At 34.9% G+C, this 19,557-nt stretch overlaps 1 protein-coding gene across 7 annotated transcripts in view; it reads right to left on the bottom strand.

Annotated features, from left to right (window-relative positions):
* Positions 1 to 19,557, bottom strand: part of LOC105200148 (solute carrier family 12 member 4) — a 145,144-nt gene that overhangs the window by 8,719 nt on the left and 116,868 nt on the right. For all 7 annotated transcript variants that reach the window (XM_011167569.3, XM_039448846.1, XM_026137535.2 and 4 more), the window contains 7 exons: positions 12,358 to 12,455; positions 7,038 to 7,298; positions 4,993 to 5,178; positions 4,453 to 4,688; positions 4,091 to 4,272; positions 3,188 to 3,349; positions 699 to 2,137 (listed from right to left, as the gene is read on the bottom strand). In XM_011167569.3, coding sequence (XP_011165871.1) covers positions 699 to 2,137; positions 3,188 to 3,349; positions 4,091 to 4,272; positions 4,453 to 4,688; positions 4,993 to 5,178; positions 7,038 to 7,298; positions 12,358 to 12,455 — 2,564 coding nt within the window. The remainder of the gene's footprint in view (positions 1 to 698; positions 2,138 to 3,187; positions 3,350 to 4,090; positions 4,273 to 4,452; positions 4,689 to 4,992; positions 5,179 to 7,037; positions 7,299 to 12,357; positions 12,456 to 19,557) is intronic.

A 19,557-nucleotide genomic window follows, 5' to 3' on the forward strand; every position in this document is an offset into this window, starting at 1 on the left:
GAATATTTACAAAAATAGACGTAAAAATATTGACTTTTTATGAAATATTGATAATTACTTGTCCAATTAATTTTGAAACAGTATTTTGACAAAACTATAACGATATGGCGAATCATTGTAGTGATATATTTGCAAAATTAAATTAGAAATTGTTCAATAATTGAGAAAAATATTTTAACTATATTATGTATAAAAAATTTAGAAGTATAATTAATTTATATATATACTTATAAAAATGCTTAATTCCTGAATTATAATGTAGAAATAGTACAATATAAAACATTATATATTTATCATGGAAAATTTTTAAACAGTCAAATAGTTTTTGAAATAATTGTAAAATATTTCATATTTAAATTTGTCTAATTTTTGACCAATATTATTCAGAAATTTTATGTTATTTTCCAATAAAACTGCAACGTTGTGGCACATCATGTTAGCATAATTATTGCAAAATTTTCATCATTTCGTGATGCCATTATTGTACAATAGTTGCACAATACGTCTATTGGGGAAGATTATAAAATTTATTATGGAAGATTTTTTGCTTTTACTCATATATGAAACAATGATTGATTTAATACTAATTCTTTTATATGTTAAAAATTTGTATCGCTCTTTAACCAGCAAAAAATAAAACAGGAAAAATTTTTTTAAGAATTTAATCTTTCTTTACATAGAGATTATCGTATAATTACCATTTCAACAATCTCGACTTCCGCTTCGATTCTCAAGTTGTACAGGAGCTTCTTCAGTTCCTTCTTCATCTGTATCGAGTTGTCTTCCATCTGCGCGACCGTGAAGATCCTCAACTTGCAGTTCTTCCAAGTACGTTGTTGTTTCAGTAGGAACGGCAATAAGATCAATAGGCCGCCGTCGTGCACGATCCACCACACATCGATGTTGCCGATTATCTTCTCGCTGGAGTCCGGAAAGAAGTTTATGCCCTTAGGCACCACCAGTGCCATTTTCGCGGCCGAGACACTCCTTACGGTCTGCAAGAAGACTCGCCAGGTTCTTTCCTCTTCTGATTGCCGCCAGCCGTATGGCCAACCCAAGATCACCGTATTCGGTTTCAGTCCACCGAGCCCGGTGTTTTGAATCAGCGAGCTTAGCCCTTCGACGGTGTTCTTCGCAACGAGAACGTCAACGAAACCCTTCACTTTTTCTTCCGCTGCAATTTTCTTAAGACTTTGCTTGGCTGCCAGCGCTTGGCCTGAGTTTTGCGTATAGTCTCCCTTGATACAACTGACGCTAATGGTGAGACCCTTGCCAGCCTTAAGCTGACTGGCGAAAGCGAAGAGCTTGCGATATTTAGGCACCAAGTCATCGGTAAGTTTAGCAAGTACCAGGATCTGTGGACGCCAATTCTTCGTGTGCGGTGGACCCTCCTCGAGTCTGAGCAACGAGTATCTAGCAGCGGACAGTGCCAGACCGCGAATTCCGTCACCCCATTCCTTCTCAGCACCACGATATTCGATATACTTGTAGATGAGGCCGGCCATACCCATCGCCACCAATGCATAGTACCAACTAGTCATGAACATAACAGCGATGCAGAGTGACAGACCGATGACTGACAGGCTCCAATGATAATATTTGAAACGCGGTCGCCAATTCGGCGTACGCAGCAGGGTCTGCAGGGCGCAGGCGAGGTTGACGAAGCCGTAACACATAAGGAAGAACATGGACAGCAGCGGCGCCAGGTAGTCCACGTTGCCAAGCAGGATGCCGCACTGGCAGATCATCACAGTGAGCAGCAAAGCGCGAGTAGGTTCACCTCGACTGGAACTGACAGCGAACGGCGTCAGGAAGGGAATGATGCCGTCTTTGGCGATCGCCTGTAGCAGTCGCGGTGCTCCCGTCAATGACTGAAGGCCGGCGCCCAAGGTGGAGAGGAACGAACCGATCAGGATCACCCACTGATTCGGCCACGCCATATTTGCAACCACCAGCTTGCCGCCGATACTCTGGCCGAATTTGTCGCGTAACAGCAGATTGTCAACAGTGCCAGCGAATAGGAGGACGCTAGATAGGTAGACGGTGGAGGTTGTCAAGATCGCGCAGATCGTGCCGATCGGAATAGATTTCTGAGCGTCAGCCAAGTCACCAGATCGATTGGAGCCGGCCATAATACCTGTATTAATGTTAGTAATTTCTTATTATTTAATTCCTTAGTATTTGATTGAAGTAAGATATTTTATTTAAAATATTGTTCAAGTATTGTAATTTCGGATATCAAATCATATGAAATGAAAATAAAGTGTACATACAGAAAAAAAGAATGTTCTTGTTTTCAGAACATTTTTATTTTCGAAATGTAAATGTAGAAATGGAGATTGTGTAACGTTAAACAAACTTGTTTATATGAAGAAATTTTATGTAACTTTATCAAAAAAATAATATTTTCTCATTATGCAATAATAACTTTTATGAATTGAGAGGAAAAAACATCGATAGGAAGTAATAATATCTTCAATCCAAGAATTAGAATTTTTTAATACTATTATTAAATATCACTAAATAATATTATTATAGAAAATGATCATGTTGTGCTTTTCAAACGACTATTATAATATTGAAATAAAAATATAAAATATTTTGCTGAAATTTAAGATTATTATCAAATGCTTTAAAGATTTTATATTATTATTTATACATGTACATGAAATATAATTGTGTTAACTAGAATATATTACTTTTAGCTTGATATTATTTTTTTCTTATGTGTAAAACCAAAATAAAATTAAATATGGTACATTATTTCGCAAATCATCAACATGAGGCCATTGATTTCGGTGCACACGTGGTCGTTCTTTCATTTATTCACTTTTTACAAATTATAACAATCACGATGGCATTTAACGATTTGACACACATTATGACGGAAATGGAATAAAAGTCTAAAGAATTTCACCAAAATATGCACTGAAGAGAATTCGAAACGTTTGCGCATTTAAATAATATGCTTGTATTGATTAGTGTATTATACAATCAATAACTCAACGCAAAAATAATAGCGTTGGCCCTTACAGTTAATCTCGGTGCATTCAATTATTATTCTGAGAGCTTTATATTATTTTATTAAAGTAAAAGTATTTCAAATTACAAAACTAGTTAAAAATATTAATCATTTATTGCAACGAAGGGATAATGTTGCTAAAAATATTAACATCCATTTACTTACCCGTCACGGAAGGGAAGAATATACCGATGAGAATAGTGAAGGTTGTAGTGAGGTCGACTTGAACCTGATTGTAGCTTGACCCCGACAGAACATCGATGTCCTTCGGGTCGTGTCCGTAAGCGATTAACTGAGATTCCTCTTGGTAACTGTCCCATATGTTCTCTACGTGGCAGAAACAGGATGTGTATTCCATATTTCAATTTTATACACAGAGAAAAACATGCCGCTGAATCAACGGCATCAGTCTAATTGAAAATATTTTGTTAAGTCATTAACAGTATTAATGAAAAGGCAATAACAAATATAGTTGAGTAAATAAAATTTAGTTAAATCGACAATTACACGTACAATGAGAGAAAAACTTTTTTTAAAAAAGAATACATTTTCTTAAAAGCGTATATTTTGATGTAAGCATTTATTTATTCTGTTTAAATAGAAATATTTATTGTTAAGTAAATATAGACATATCATCTTTAGTATATGATTTTGTACTTTTACATTTTTTTACATTTCAATAATAATTTTACAAATAAACTAATAATATTATTAAACTTAATTAAATTGTTTTCTTAAATTAATCTGATTATCTTGAATATAAAAATAGTTTAACAGTAAATATTTTCTAGAACTTCAAGACAAAATTAACCGAATAAAAATTATTTCTTCCCTTTTTTTCATATAGATATTTCAATTAAGAAATTTGTAACTCGATTGCAAGTAAATAAGCTTAGGTACCATTGAGTAAATAATTTTTCTCCCAGTGTATTAATGACGGTCCGTGATTCGATACGTGATATTTAATTGAATCAAACTACGTTTCAATTCATATTACAGCATTTTTTTTTCAGTGTACTGTTCATATTGTCATTTTTTTTCAATGGCATAACGAAATTATGGTCTCACCTAGGAACACACCACTCGCCAAGCCGCGGATACCGTTGATAATAGTAAGATTGTTTTCGAGATAATATGGATCGCATCTTGTGCCGTTGCAGTAGACATTATGCAAGGGACCGCCCCAGTTTTTATTGCAATCGGTTAAAACGTTGAGGTCCTTTAGCAGCCTCCTACCTAGCACGCACATTCTGAAATACAAAGTTCTCGATTCTTTAAAGCGCTCCACCTTCTCTCCCACTTCCTCGTTTACACATTTTTTTCGCGACAACTATGATCACTTATCGTCGCGCATTATTATAATCGCGACGATATTTCGTTAGTTAATAGCTACATAATGCGGAAATCAGTGTCGTAAATTAGTTCAGTACTTCAGAGCCTCGTTGCCGTTAACGTTTACGAAGAGCCCCACGTAAACAGCGATGATGGATAAAATGACGCAGGCCAGTGCGACGGTGGCGAACTTGTTAACGAACTTCACGCCAAAAAAGACAATCGTTCCCATTATCATCAGCAAGATGGTGCCGTATACTCGGAAGTTGTTGTACATAATGGTGACGTCTTTCGTGAAGTCGCCGAATATGCTGAGTGACGGCGCCATATAGGTCTACGCAGAAATATCATCAAGTCAATGAGAGAGAAAAACAAAAGCAAGACTCTCCTCGAATCGTTATATGTAGGAATCATGCGGAAGTCTGCCGTAACGTTTCACGCACAATTAAACGTCGTATCCGTTGCGTAATTAATCAGCGCGATAATCCTCAATTAATCTTAACTTAACGGCTGTGAAACACCGCGTGATACTTTCACCTCTGTCTCGTAATATATATAAGTTAATTATCGCGATCAATTGATCAAGAGGGGAGGGGAGGCTCTTATTGACGTAACGTCGTTATCCAGTTGATACTCACGAGGACGATCTCGACGGCACCGATGATGTACATCGCGGCGGCCAAGGTGGTGCCGGTGTAAAACAGCATACCCACCGCGCCGCCGAATTCCGGGCCCAAGCTTCGCGAGATCATGAAGTAGGAACCACCGGCCGGCACCACGCCGTTGGTGGCGATGGCACTCATACTGATCGCCGTCAGCATCGTCTGCGCCCACGAAGAATAACTGTTTGCAAACGGTTTACTTTCTCCGGGAGTTTAATCCGCGAAAGGCTATCCTTTTTCTAAGTTTCTAAGAACCCCGAAAGATTAATGACTCGATACCTTGATTAACTCACATTAATTCTCTTGAGTTTTTCAAAGACCTTAAACAAGTATTTTGAAAAAAATATTAGGTGCACTCAGAGAAATATCATTTTCATATTAAGAAAAGTGGTTACTCAATTTTTTTTTTAATTTTTTTAAGTAATGGTTATCATTGTAAGGAATACTTCTTTTGATAATGGTCTCAAAATACATTCAGTTACTTGAAACGAGTATAATATTCGTTTATTATCAACTTCTGCGTACACACGGGAAAATACTGTAAATTAGTTGAATTAACTAAATATTATTTATTTGAAATGTTTCATCATTAAGAAATAAAATTATTCAAAATGTAGTCTGAAACCTAGTAATTTAATACCCCAGTTAAGATTATTAAGTCAAAAAATTTGATTTGCTTGTTGTTTTGATTTTTCTTCAATACAATTCTTTAAATATTCTTCGAAAGCATATACATTTTTTTTTTAGTATATGGTGAGTTTTCTAAAATTTGTGATGAATATATTTTAAGACAATTATCAAGAAAATATTCATTGTTGAAGATAATCGTTACCTGCTTGAAGAGAAAAATTAAATTGAGTAATCGCTTTTCTTAGAAGAAGCAATATTTTTCTGTGTACACATAGAGAAAAAAAATTATAAAGATTGCCGTTCTATAAATAGAACGGTGAGATGAAATGAGTTAATGATAAAAAAACTGATTTTTTTTAGATAAATTAACAAAATCATTAATTTTTGACCCCCTCGTTTCGTATTTTTAGATTTTTTACACTTTTAATAAATTCACTGAAAAAAAAAACAGGAAAATTCCGATTTTTTTCCGAAAAATTGTTGTTTTTGCTATGTAAATGGTGTGCTAATTTTTAATGTTTGTCATATTAATATGATTCAGGAAGTTGTAAAATTTTGTTTTTGTTAAAACTTTGAATTTTTCTTTTATTTCTAATTTGTCCCATGGACCGGAATGTAACGAGTTACGGATTCGAAAATAAGTGAACTAGATTTAAAAAATCATATACCGTAAAACGGTGATTTTAGAACTGATGAGGCCACCATGATACAAAACTTTTTAATTTTAAATTTTATAGCGTGCTCATATTTACTACTGTCATAAAAAAAACTTTAATTTAAAGTTAATAAATGTTTTTCCCGTTACAGCAGTCCGCTATAAAGTTTTTGAATTTTGAAAAGTATCGCGTTTGTCGTCCTTTTACAGTGTATTTTGATGACATATATTTGTCCATACTGTATTCATTGTAACTCTTTGAAAGAACTTATTGCTTAACATCTCTGACAGCATAAAAGTTCAAAAGACGTCATAAAGATATTTCTTAGATGTCTTTTGGGTGTCTTTACATCTGTCAGACTTTTGTGCCGTCTAAAATATAACATATTAAATTTATTTAACTTCAATTGTGAATGTATGAAATTATTTTCTTTACAAGGAACGAAACAAATGTTTTATGAGCGCATGTAAATTTTTCCAATGAATTTTCCACCCTTGAAAAAAAAAAACGAAAAAAAATCGTAGAAAAATGGAAGAAAATCATTTTTTCCCGAGCCTTAAAAATTGTAGGTTTTTCTTAGATTTTTCGTTTATAAATATATACTTTCAAAGATTTTTTTTTATTACTTGGAGTACTTTTAGAGAGTCGTTTATTTTCAAATCTTCATATTTTTATGTTCATTTTATTATGTATGCTTGAGATTTTCCACATTACATTTCATAGACGAATACTCACAACGCAACAGCAGCAAAGCACGATGAAGAATCCCTGAATGGCGCCGGCCGTACCGACTACCCATGTCAGCCGGATAAAGAGGATCACGCCAAAGATGTTCTGGATGCACGGCAAGTAGACACCTATGAGCGTACCCATCCGCGCGCCACCCCCCGTAGGCGGAGCCGGTTTGTCCGGGTCTGTCGCAGCAGGGATGGTGTTGCTATAGTTGGCCAAGCTGTTGAGCAACGTCGAGATCCGCGGCCGATCCTCCATCTCCTCCTGCAAGGATTCATCTCGATTTTTGTCTGTCCGCGTACATACAATTACGGTAGCTTCGAAATTCGAAGTGAAATATTGTGTTCCAACAGCATTTCTCTTTTTTTTTCGTTTTACAATTTAGAAGTTTCCTCTCAATTTCCTTATGTTTTACTGTAGGCTGTGTTTTAATTGGGATTCAGATAAAAAATTCAAACGTATATGCTCGAGATAAAAAAAAATGAGCAACGAATGTTTCGAATTCAAAACAGTGATCGATTGTAATGCCTGAAGTTCGGACAGTTTAGACAGTAAAAATATAAAAGATTGAAAGTGCAGGATGCATTGGAAACAAAAGAGCAATTTTTCTCGTACGTTTTTTTCTACATTAATATTTCAGAAGATTTAGGTTCTAACTGTATACAGAAAGAATGGTTTCGCTAAAATATTTAACAATTTAACTGGATCCAGATCTGAAAATAACTTTTATTGGACCATCAAAATAATTATGAAGAATGTTTAAGCAGTGCTGCAAAAAGTTTTGCCATTTTGCCAACCATCTTGAGCATGTTACGTATTCTGAGAGTTTAACAAAATTATTTTCCGATCTGTATCAAGCAAAATTTTTTAATATTTTTACATATAAAATCATTCTTTTCCTGTAATAATTTCAAACTGTCAGATCTGAAGTGAGTTTAAACAGTTGAAACACACACACACACACACACACACACCTTTAGTTTGGAAACTATTTGACATTCGGCACATTTGGAGATGCGAACTGTCCGAACTATTCAATCACTTGACGTTTCCGAGCACTACTTTTAATCAATACGCAAAGTACAGAATTGTTAAAGAACCCGAATACAATTCTGCTTTAGATAAAGTTGTAAAAATAATTATGTATGACGTTCAAATTGGTTGCTAGAACGCTGAAATTTTTCGCAAACTTGCTCATCATTCTTGAACTTTCTTCATAATTATTTTGACGTTCAAATAAAATTATTATTTTCAGATCTGTATCTGGCACAATTTTTAGATGCTTCAGCAACACACTGTTCTTTTTGCGAAGGAGAATCTTCTATGCAAAGATATTTCACAATGCAAATTACGCGCCGTTAGAATTGACAGCTCGTACATTTTGTCCGAAATTTAAAGGCAGACTTGATGTGTATTTACAAGTTGCGGTTGTCTGATCGCGTACAGTTTGTGCTACTTTTATCCCGTTATGTATATATAGACAGTTTTTCTATTTCCATCCCATCGCTGTCGGACACAATACGAAACAATGCCGAGATTAACGGTTCGTCCGACCAGTGATCGACTCTTATCACTCGCATGCTTATTCCCATGGCCACGGATCGCGACCCTCGTCCAACGCGATAATTTCCCGTATGAAATTTCTTATTATGCCGAAAGCGACGTCGCGACCTCATTTGCAATTTTATTGACAAACTTTTGTGGGGAAAGTGTCGCCGTAACTCCGTCCTGCGGGACGCTTTTATGGTAATTGTTAGTCCTTTGTCATGTAAGTTACCGCTGCAACCTCGTTACGACGATATTACACGTTGTCGATCTAATTTCGCGATGACTACTCTTCATATCGGTAATTTCGTTTGCGTGTCACACGGAAAGGATTTTTTTGTGTTAAGTTTAGTAAAACGCAATAAAAAACGAGTCAGAAAATACGATCTAAAGAGATTTCTTCAAGGAATTGCAACGCATTACTCCGGTCCTATCACTAATCCTTTCAAGTGACGTATTTTTTAAATTTCTTCTTTTATCTGCGCACGTTCGCTATCTGATAATGGACGCGCGGGAAAAAAATAGATTGGGTGACTCGGCAAAATTATAGCTTGCTGCGCGAGTTCAACTTCCATATTAGAGGAGATTTGATAGCTTCAACAAAAAAATTATGTCTGAAAGCAATGAACTTTTTGCTACAATGAAACTTGCCAATGTAACAAGTTTCCTTCATTACAGCAGTAAAAGTGTGCCCCACTTTAGCTAGCACAGTGTTAAAAAATTTTTAATTTACACAAAAACGTTTCTTTGCGTTCAATATTCCCATTTTATTTGGCTTACAGTTATTTCACAGAAACAATATATTTTTAGATTAAACATCATTTTGTTGAATAAAATTTTTTTTTGTTTTGCTGCATTCCATCATATTGTTTGACAGAAAAAAAAGTACAGTTATTTGAAACAATATTTTTCGATGAAATAATATTTTCTTTGATTACACTAAATATTATATAAATATAAATATAAATCACACTAAATATTATTCAACAAAATAAAACATTTCTTTGAGTAAAATTCATATGAAATATGTTTAAAATAAGAGTGTTACTCAGCAAGGAATCTGAGATAATCGGCTGAATAATGAGCAATCAACTTGTTGAAAAAAGAAAAAACAAATTTAATCTTATTTAAACGTAACAACAAACAAATGTTAACTCTACTAGTCTTTTTCAGCATTAGGAAAAGATAAAAACGTATAAAAATTAATTTAACATTCTTGCAACATAAAAAAATCTGAAACCGCGACTAAATATTTCATCACAAAATCATCAAAATTACAAAAAGCTAATTAAGAAACGTAATAATTACAAAATCATAAAGAGGCCAAGTCAAATGTCAAACAACAGGAAGAACAAAATGCAAAGTTGGGCAAGAAGGTTCGTCACAGTGTTGTTTGATGAAATTGCCAAATAGACTCCTCTGTTCGAAAAAGTCCATTTCTCATAAAGAGTGTTATTATTTTAAAATTAATTCATTGCTTGGAACAATCATTGTAATCGCCTTTTGATGCGCAGTAAGCTTTCGTGTTTCAGTTCAGCTATTAACAATGTATAAACATGTACAGCATGTCGTGCTAGGATCCAGTGTTATCAAAACAGGTCGCGGCTCATCTTTAATCTTTTCGAGTTCCAACATTGGAGAAGTAGGTTTGGTTCGTTTCAAAAAGATTTTGTTAACATTTTATTAGAAATAAGTGCCTTGAACGATATTGACTCATTTTTAAAAGTATGTAGCACATTTGATCGTATGCCAACATTTGTTTGTAAAAATTCTTTATTTTTTTACGGTTCTATGGTTTTTTTTTTACAAGCAAAGCTATCAAGGTAAATTAAAATAACCTTTTGTATAAGCAAGATTAATAAAGTATTGAGAAAGGTAAATATTTTATACCAATAAATGAATATGTAATTTAATTGTTTAATGGAAACAATGAATTCTTTATTAAAACATTTTTACCGAAACAATGAAGTATTATTTGTATAATAAAACTGAAAAAAGTTCAATTTTTTCAAACAAACATTTAAGATTTAAATATAGGTACGTTATTTAAAAAGTCAAACAAATTGCATATTTAATTCAAACGGCGCGACGCGGTAATTTAGTTGGATTATACATAAATTTCTTTGAGTTTAAGACAAATTTGTGCATATTTATTTGATTTTCACAGAAAGTTTTGTCTTACTATATTAATAAATCTGTTGTGCTATTTTTACAAATTATGATTATTTATAATCGTTAATTTTATTTCGCTGTAAAACTCGCTATTTCAACGTAGAAAAGCGATTGTCCATATATCGAGGTTATGAATTTGCTGAATCAGTGAACTTTTAATAATTACTTAACTGTTTTAACAAATCTTTTTTCCGTATGACTGCATACGATATTCAGCTGAAAAAAAACAGCAGATCGAACGAATAAAATTTTTAAATTCACTCTTTTATTCTCTGACATTGATAAAATTTATTCGATTTAGAGTAGATTAAAGCGGATAAAATAATTGATATTCAGGTAAGACAAATGTCTAGAGTAAAAATCCTCGAATTAGAGTCCGTAAGACGATTTTATCAAAATCCTGCTAAATTCGCTAGTTCTCTCTCTTTTATCTTTTTCTTATCTTTTCCTCTCTCTCTTGGGATTTGACAAGACATCGTAAACCGATCAAATTGGCTGTCTCATGACCAAGCTCTAATACGAAGAGTCTCTAAATTACTTTCTGAAATTGTATCCGTTGTATCATATATTTCCTTCTTTCTCTGTAAGAGTAGTATTACAATTCTCCTTGTCTGGAATCATCCCGACGAAATTTACACGCACAATAAAAATATTACCGCTATTACTCGTAGGACCCTCTCGGGTTTATCTTCCAATTGCGGCTGTTCGATCGAGTCGAAGTCGAGAAATACGAGAGTGCCGAGAGGGTTAAAGTCTCACTTCGTGGAGCGAATTATCGGATTCGACGGAAGAACGGGACACAATACTCGCTTCGCGCGAGATTCATAGCTCGATAATGGCTCGCAATTTTAAACGGAACCGAGCAGATAAGGGAAGCCTAGGGCTGGGCAGAAGCTCCGCGACTGCTCTCTTATGGTAAAGAAAGTAGTGGAGTTAAAACTGCATGGCGGAACGATGACACAAGAGGGAGGGTAAGGGAGGAGAGACTTAGCCCCCGAGTGCGCGGCTTAACTTTCGTTATGAAAGAACAGCAATTCAGTAAAGGATTCTCGGCGGTCAGAAAAATTTCCGTCCTGTTTCCCCCGAGCTGCAAGCTGCAAGACGTTATTGAGGGAAGCTGCAGCTGATAGCCGAAGCTCCTGGTATAAAAATATAATTTCGTAACTTTATAATGAAAGAACGTTTGATCTTCTTAACGTCGCAAGAAAGGATTTTCAGCGAGATAGCTCTGTTTTGCAGATCGCTTTTTACGGTATCACGTAGAATGATAATGAGTACACCACAGCGACGACGGGGGATGACTCTGCTACTTGCATCGAGATAATCTTGTAATTTGAATCCTGTATACACTACGAATAACGATCTTTTCTAGCGGCTAAGAAAATGATTAATGAAGACGGCGTAGACATTAAAAGTTAATGAAATAAAAAGTTAAGATTACAATAAGAGTTAAAGGGTCATGCGTTCTTATTTGTTTTTTTTTCTTTTTCGACAAAGCAAGAAATTTTTCTCCTTCCGCGATGCGTCAATTTCTCAGTGTAGATAGGCGCGTGGAAAGTACGACGTCGCGAAATAAAATTGCGCCAGACATTTTTATGGTACTTACGCTATAGAGATACAGATTGGTCTCATATCCGGACTTCTTCTCGGAATTGGTGCTGCTGACAATGGGATCGCCATCTCCGCCTGCGCCGCCTCCATCGCCTGAAAGCAGAAAAAGAGCAGGATAATTAATTATTCTGTTTTGCCTGAGCTGTTGTTCTAAAGTTCTTTAAGACGGGAATTATATCGGTTGCCGAGAAAATATATCTCGGCATTTCTATTGTTATTGGTAAATTAAGGACGTTCTCAGTCTCTTTTTTACGAAAGACTTTGTGCATGTATAGGAAAAGAATTTAATCATCGACAATTAAGTTCCACATCTTCATAATTTTCTATATTTTAATTGGATTCGAATTTCTCGTTCGTTCTTACGTTTGGCGAGTAATTTGGACACTGGAGTCGATATAGTCGGTTCTTATATTTAAGACCTTTAAGTACTGCCATAAGATGTCATCAAGCAATCATAGAGCCGCGTTAACATCTCTACTTAAGATAGTCTTGAAAGAGACTATGTCTTAAAAACAGACTAGGAACACCGGGGTCTTAGGTTAACAAATGTATTTTCCCAACGATCCATTTAGTTGCTATTCGCTAAGCGGTACATAATTAATAAACTCTCGGTGTTCTATAATATTCGATATATGTACTCGTATATCACCGCGCGGAAATATGCAGTGACAATTGAACTAATGAGAGAGCCGTTTATGAGATACTTAAACCCTCTTAAGCTACTTAGAGAGTGTCATAACATTTACAACTGCCTGCAGTGCCTGCTAGATGGCCAATGTGACACCACGGCTACTTTTATGATCGTTAATTATTAAGCCGTTATAAGCTCGCGAAAATATAAATGGATTAAGTCGCCGGCATTAATTTTCGTCATGTTCCGACAATGCGCTGTTGAAACTTGAATTAACCACAAGATTTAATAAATATTTAAATATTGAGAAATCAACATAATCATCAAGTATCAAAACGATTATCTAAAATTTTCATAAATTCAAAATTAAAGGAAATGCAGGCCTATCCTTTCGAAAGCGGCACCTTCGTACTTTTCGGAGAAACTAAACATTGCACTGTATTACGAAATTTTCAACTACTACGTTGGCAGATGTTTCATGAATTTTTCATATTTTCTTTAATAGCCGAAGGTAGAAAAAACAGCGTTGGACGCGATAGGTTCACTAATAAGATGCCCTCCCCCAAAAAATGGAAGGTTTAATTTTATAAAATTTGTTATTTATAAATTATTTACATAAAAGTATATTTTATTATTTAGTTTATCAATTTATTTCATAGTTAACCCCTTCTCTGCATGTTCTTTTATTGCCTAGAAAACTAGTTTCGGGACTTAATTTCTTACAATCAAACGCTGCTTTTGGATTATGTTGCAAAAACATAATTATTATTATACAACATGTGAAATAATATTATAAAAACTGCTACATCACCTGATAGAAAATACTTTCTTTTTTTCTATCCTTAACCTTTAAAGGATTATCCAGAAACAAAACGGGGTGACAGTATTGGCGGCTTTCCTCTACAGGTTACTCCAATTTTTATCTATCCTTACCTATCTAGCTGCGCTCTGTAGTTCAGTATTCAAAGGATTATCAATATTTAAAAATCAATTCATATTTCACGTGTGATTTCGCTTATTCGGGTGAGTATTTTATTTTTCCACATTCGTTTTCTTCTCACGTATTTCATACGCGAGAAGAAAGCCGGGAAGGACTGGCGAGGATCTAACGACACTGCGATACCGTTAAAGGGCTAACTCCTAATGTAGCATCGCGTATCCCGCGATACAAATGGCAACGTTCCAACTGGCACGTACGATCGTTAATCGACCTGACAGAATTTTTATCAACGCGAATTCAGAGTTGGTCTCGCGAGGAGAGCTCCAGCCTCTCGGCCCATTCGTCTCAGCGAATCTCAACCCTCTCTTTGGTATTCCATCAAGATGTTCATTCCAGCGGAGAGATATTTCTTATCCGGCATAGAGAGAAACCCGCAATACTCGAATACAGAGTACTTCTGCAGCTGCGTGTGCTTCTCTGATTGATTAATTGGTTTCCCGGAGAAGTCAATTTTATCTCTAAAAGAAAAACGCATCCTCGGCATTCGAGTTATATAAGCTATAAAAATGAATGAGCTATAAAAATGAAAGACTCGTCGAATGACATTTTTCGCAGAAGAGCTTCTCATTCAGAGAAAGAAGTCGTACTATCAATCAGAAATTTGAGAATAAATAACGCCTGAATTATGTAATATAAAGATGTAACAATAAAATAAAGTAAAATACAAGCACTGAGGATGCTACACCATGGTTGTTTCTTATAATTATTATTATTAATCATAAATGAATACTTAATTATTGGCTCTACATATCTACACAAAATAGTCGAAATGAAAAATATGTTAATAATGCAAAAAGTATGTCGTAGATTAATTAGTTATGACATTATGCTCTGCAGTTTATTAAAAAAAAAGAAAAGAAATTGTCTCCGTTGGAGGAATAACTGTCATTCTTATTTGAACAAAGTCTACAGTGAGAGAAAAAATTGTAGTGGCGACAACTATGAGAGGACAACCATACCAATTTAGTTAATAGAATTATAATTTATAGGTAAGCGAACTATATTATAGTTATTGCAACTAAGTTAGTGATTAAGAGACCTAATAAAAAATAGTTGTAATTAATATATTAGATAGTATATTGCAACTATTTTTTATTAGTTCTCTTAATCACTAACTTAGTTGCAGTAACTATAATATAGTTCGCTTAACTATAAATTATAATTCTATTAACTAAATTGGTATGGTTGTCCCCTTATAGTTGCCGCCACTACAATTTTTTCTCTCTGTGTATAAGACTGTGTAATATAGTTGAGTTGTTATTTCACTATTAATTAATCGTGCACATAAATCGTTCTTTTAGCTTACTTGTATTTAGCACTATTTTTTGATTCTTATTACTTTCGAAAAATTAGTAGCGAGTGCTTGAATTTTAGAATTGTCAAATTACAGTTGCCAGAACCAATTCATTTTCCCTCAATGCAGATACGAATAAATTCGAGCAGGAGCGATACACTTTTTCCCTGCAAAATTTTTAACGATGAAAATAATACAAGTTGAAATGATATCTATAAATTAGCGAAACAATAATGAAATCTTTAATGAGAGGATTTATTCAATAAAAATATACGGAGATGAACGTTGTTGCATCGTGAGCTTGCACTTTGCCTTTTAGAAAAAAAAGGTCGTAACATTTGAGCAAAGGATTCTTGTTAATGTGGAAATCTGGGGAGGATGAATGTAAAGATGAAGCTGGGAAAGCGCGCGAGAGAGGAAGAATAAGAGGAGGCGGATTATGCAACCATTCTTACGTCGCATCGACGAGGAGGCGGGCGTGCTCCTTACTTGGTAGTCATGAGAGAAGGCACTCCTCTTATCCCCGTCTACTTGAGGAGCTTCAGCGTGACATATCAGAGTCGCAAATTTCGCTCTTAATCTACTCGCGAAACGGGTCGAATAACGCTGCCAGTAAAATACGTTACGCGATGGACGTTACGCGATGAACGTAAACAAGGCAATAGCTCTTGGCCGGTGCGTTTATACTCGTACTTATAGTCGGCAATTTCTCCGTACTGTTCCCGCGCGTTCCGCGAAACAAACGTTAAATCCGTGTTATCTGTGACGTTCGATACTTTTTATTGTACTTACACCGTGTGACGTTGGAAATTTAGAATATTTAGTGCAGGTATGTATACCTTGTGTATACATGTATAAAATCTGTTTCGGTGTAAAATTATGAAAAAACTGCAAAATATGTGTTCGATCATTTCGAGAGGCCACTTTTTCAAGGGGTTGGGGGCTAAAGTCATAAGTTTGAAATATAGGCGGTCAGAACGGATTTTATAAACTACCCTGTATAATGACTGGAAAATTGAGCTATCTTTAGCACTGTAATCTTAGCTATATTGAAAATGCATCATCTTGCCCTTTAAGGGCAAGGTAATTGAAACCTTCGATCAAATAGAGCGACATTAATTTTCACTAATAAAGTTGCATAACACTGATGATCCCCAATCATTTTCGATCAACAAAGATCTAATTTTTAATCATTAAGAAAAACGTTTTGATAATTATATCAATAAGAAATAGAGAAGTTTGCTGAATTCATAATAGTCCCCTAAATCGTATCTTATCAATATTTTACATTTTCTGTTAATGCAAGCAACATTTAATGACAAAAATGTGCACTAAATAAAAATTGAGAGTAATATGGACCAAAATTTAATGAATTACATCTGGTTTTGTGCGTGCTACCGACACTTAAAAAGAATTCTGATACAACTAACATTAATTTTTGATCAATTTATTTTGCCGATAATAATGTAAACATGCAATTTTATATTTTCATAAAAGAAGATTTATTGTGGAATATTTTGCATTCATTGTGTACATATTTGCAATTATTATAAAGATTAAATCAATATGTTTAAAATACATCAAGCTTCCCATTATCCCTTTATCATCATATTCCCTTTACGATCACAAATTTCATTACAAAGATATTAATAAAGGAACGGTGACTGATAATAATAAAACTAATAACTGATATGAATAAAAATAATGGCAATTGCAAAAATAAATTCACCCCGAGAACAAGGACTTTGCAATTCAACAAATGCCCAATATCTGGTAACGAATATTTGTACATGTAGTGACTCGTAAATGTGACTTTATTGTCACTATATCTACAAATTTTGTTCAATTAACAAAGTCTATTCTCTCGGTGCAACCCAGTTTTATTTCGATGCTTTTGTCTTTTCATTTATTAATTACACTGTTCAATACATTTTTGGGACATAAATAAACTAAGTATCTTCCGATGGATTTTTGGCCGTTGAAAACAAATCCGGCGGTCGCAGTTGATTATTATGTCAGAATTTTGAGCAAAATTGTTCAAAAAGGTAAAAAACAACAATTTCTAGAATTTTTCAGGATATTGAATCATCGGCATCAAATTTTTTTCCCAAATTTCGGTAATGCTGCGCAAAAGTATTAGCTTTTATTTTTAGCTTTAATATGCGTTTTGTCACATTTCAATTTGATTTCTCGTTATCGAGATACAGCTAAAATAATTACATTACTTAGTGCTCATATGAACCAATTGTCGTACTTGTTTCGCTCATATATTACTCATTACGAGTAAATTTGTGTCACTTAATTGTGATGTGACAGCCAAATTTAGTTAACGGATTTGTGAATAGCAGTGAAAATTCGGAAATGACTATTCACGCTTATCGCAAGAAAATAATTCTGTTATTAATATCGAGCACGAGTGTCTCTCTCAGTGTCTCCTATTTTAGCTGTATTTTGAAAATAAAGAATCAAATCGAAATGGGATAAGATGCCTGTTAAATTGTATGCGTATTAAAAGTTGATTAACAAAATTTGGAAAAAATTTTTCCGGTGCTGCAACTGAAGATTTGGAAATTCTAGAAATCGTCGTTTTCGACGCCACATTTTTTTTCTCAAAATTGACACGCGATATCTAAATTTTTTCGCCTGATTTATTTTTAGTGACCAAAAATCCACCAGAAAACACTTTGTTCATCCAAGTCCCCAAAAGGTCGATTTTTATACAACTGTATTATTAAATATATGATCCTTCTTCAATAAACTATTAATAAAATAAATTTTAATTAATGACGTACTAAATTAATTATTTTAATTCATAAATTCAAAACTTTCAAAGACGATACGATTTAGGAGAGCCACGGGTGCGATTCAAGTTTTGCCCAAAGAGTGCGTTTTGCAAGAAAAAGATTGCAAAACGATTTATAATAAATTCATTTGTTGTTGGTGAAAGTGCAAATATTGTTGTAACAGGTACCTGCAAAATCAAGTTACAATTTTCCAACGTTCACTCGCATACAAATCAGTATTATACCACATGAAAAATATAATAAAAATTAACTCGAGCGGCAACTCATTCGGCAACCCTTCTCTACATACAAAATGCATTCTGGTCTCATACTCATTTCAAATTTCACCGATCATCTCGATATTTAGCTACGGTTAGAATGTTTGACAAAATTGACAAAAGAGTTTGATTTGCAATTTTCTAGTTGAACGCATTTAATTTTCATTTCGTGCAATCGATTAAACGGACATTATTAGTAAAAATTGATGAAAAAGATAATAAAATACTAATGGTTAAATACTTTAGTAACGTCCATTAACATGAATATTCATCTTTTAGCGTTTAGCATCGACTTTATCGGTGAATAAATTTAAATTTTGCCATTAGAAAAGTATTGTCCCATCCATGCGGTCTGAATCACCGCACTTTATCTCGCGCGATTTCCGCTGGTTTTATCGGGGGTGTAACGTAACGGAAAAATGTAGAAATGGCAGAAAGACGACGAGCAATAGGACTACGCGAAGTAGGTCGATGGTTTCGCGGTGCAGTGCAATGCCAAGGCTTCTTTCTCTATGTACGTGCCGGAACAAGTAAATATAGTCGAGAAAAAGAAGGAGATAGATAGAGAGAGAGAGAGAGAGAAAGAGAGAGACAAAGAAAGAGAGAATCGTAGAGAAGTAAAATAATATTGCGGCTGTGTGACGCATCCGGAGGTAAGAGCCGTGGGCCATTGTGTCCCGATTATTGCGGGATGCTTCTCGGGATGTTGTTTATTAACTTAGTTATATTGCGTTGAGCTTCTTATCTCAATCCCTCGCGTCGGTTTCCCGCACCCTTCCCGCACCACCACCGTGTCCGTGATGCTATCTCGTAACGTTGCCCGGAACTGCATTTTGTTCATGAATTCCGCGCCTACGACGATTCTCGGAATAACTCCGTCGGAGCGCCTCTCTCCCTGCGGTCCGGAGATCTCGGTCGGAATCCGTTCCCGCGAGAGCGACGTGATCGAGAGGTGGATTTCGACGCGCGCGGAATGCCGCGTTTTCGCCTCTTTATAAAGCGCGACGCGTCGCGGAACCGCGGACGAGCCTCGAAAGAGAAATGAGCGACCGAACTGTTTAAGTATACAATCCATAGAAGATTGTCAATGCCGACGTACCACTTTGCTTTTAGTAAGGCTCGCCAAGTTAATACTTTTTCCCAACTAAATCGAGTTAAAGTTAATGGTTTATGAAATGTATTTAGTTACAGCCAGAGAAAAGTTACGTT

The sequence above is a fragment of the Solenopsis invicta genome, chromosome 4, assembly GCF_016802725.1.
Source record: "Solenopsis invicta isolate M01_SB chromosome 4, UNIL_Sinv_3.0, whole genome shotgun sequence".
Taxonomy (NCBI): Eukaryota; Metazoa; Arthropoda; class Insecta; order Hymenoptera; family Formicidae; genus Solenopsis; species Solenopsis invicta.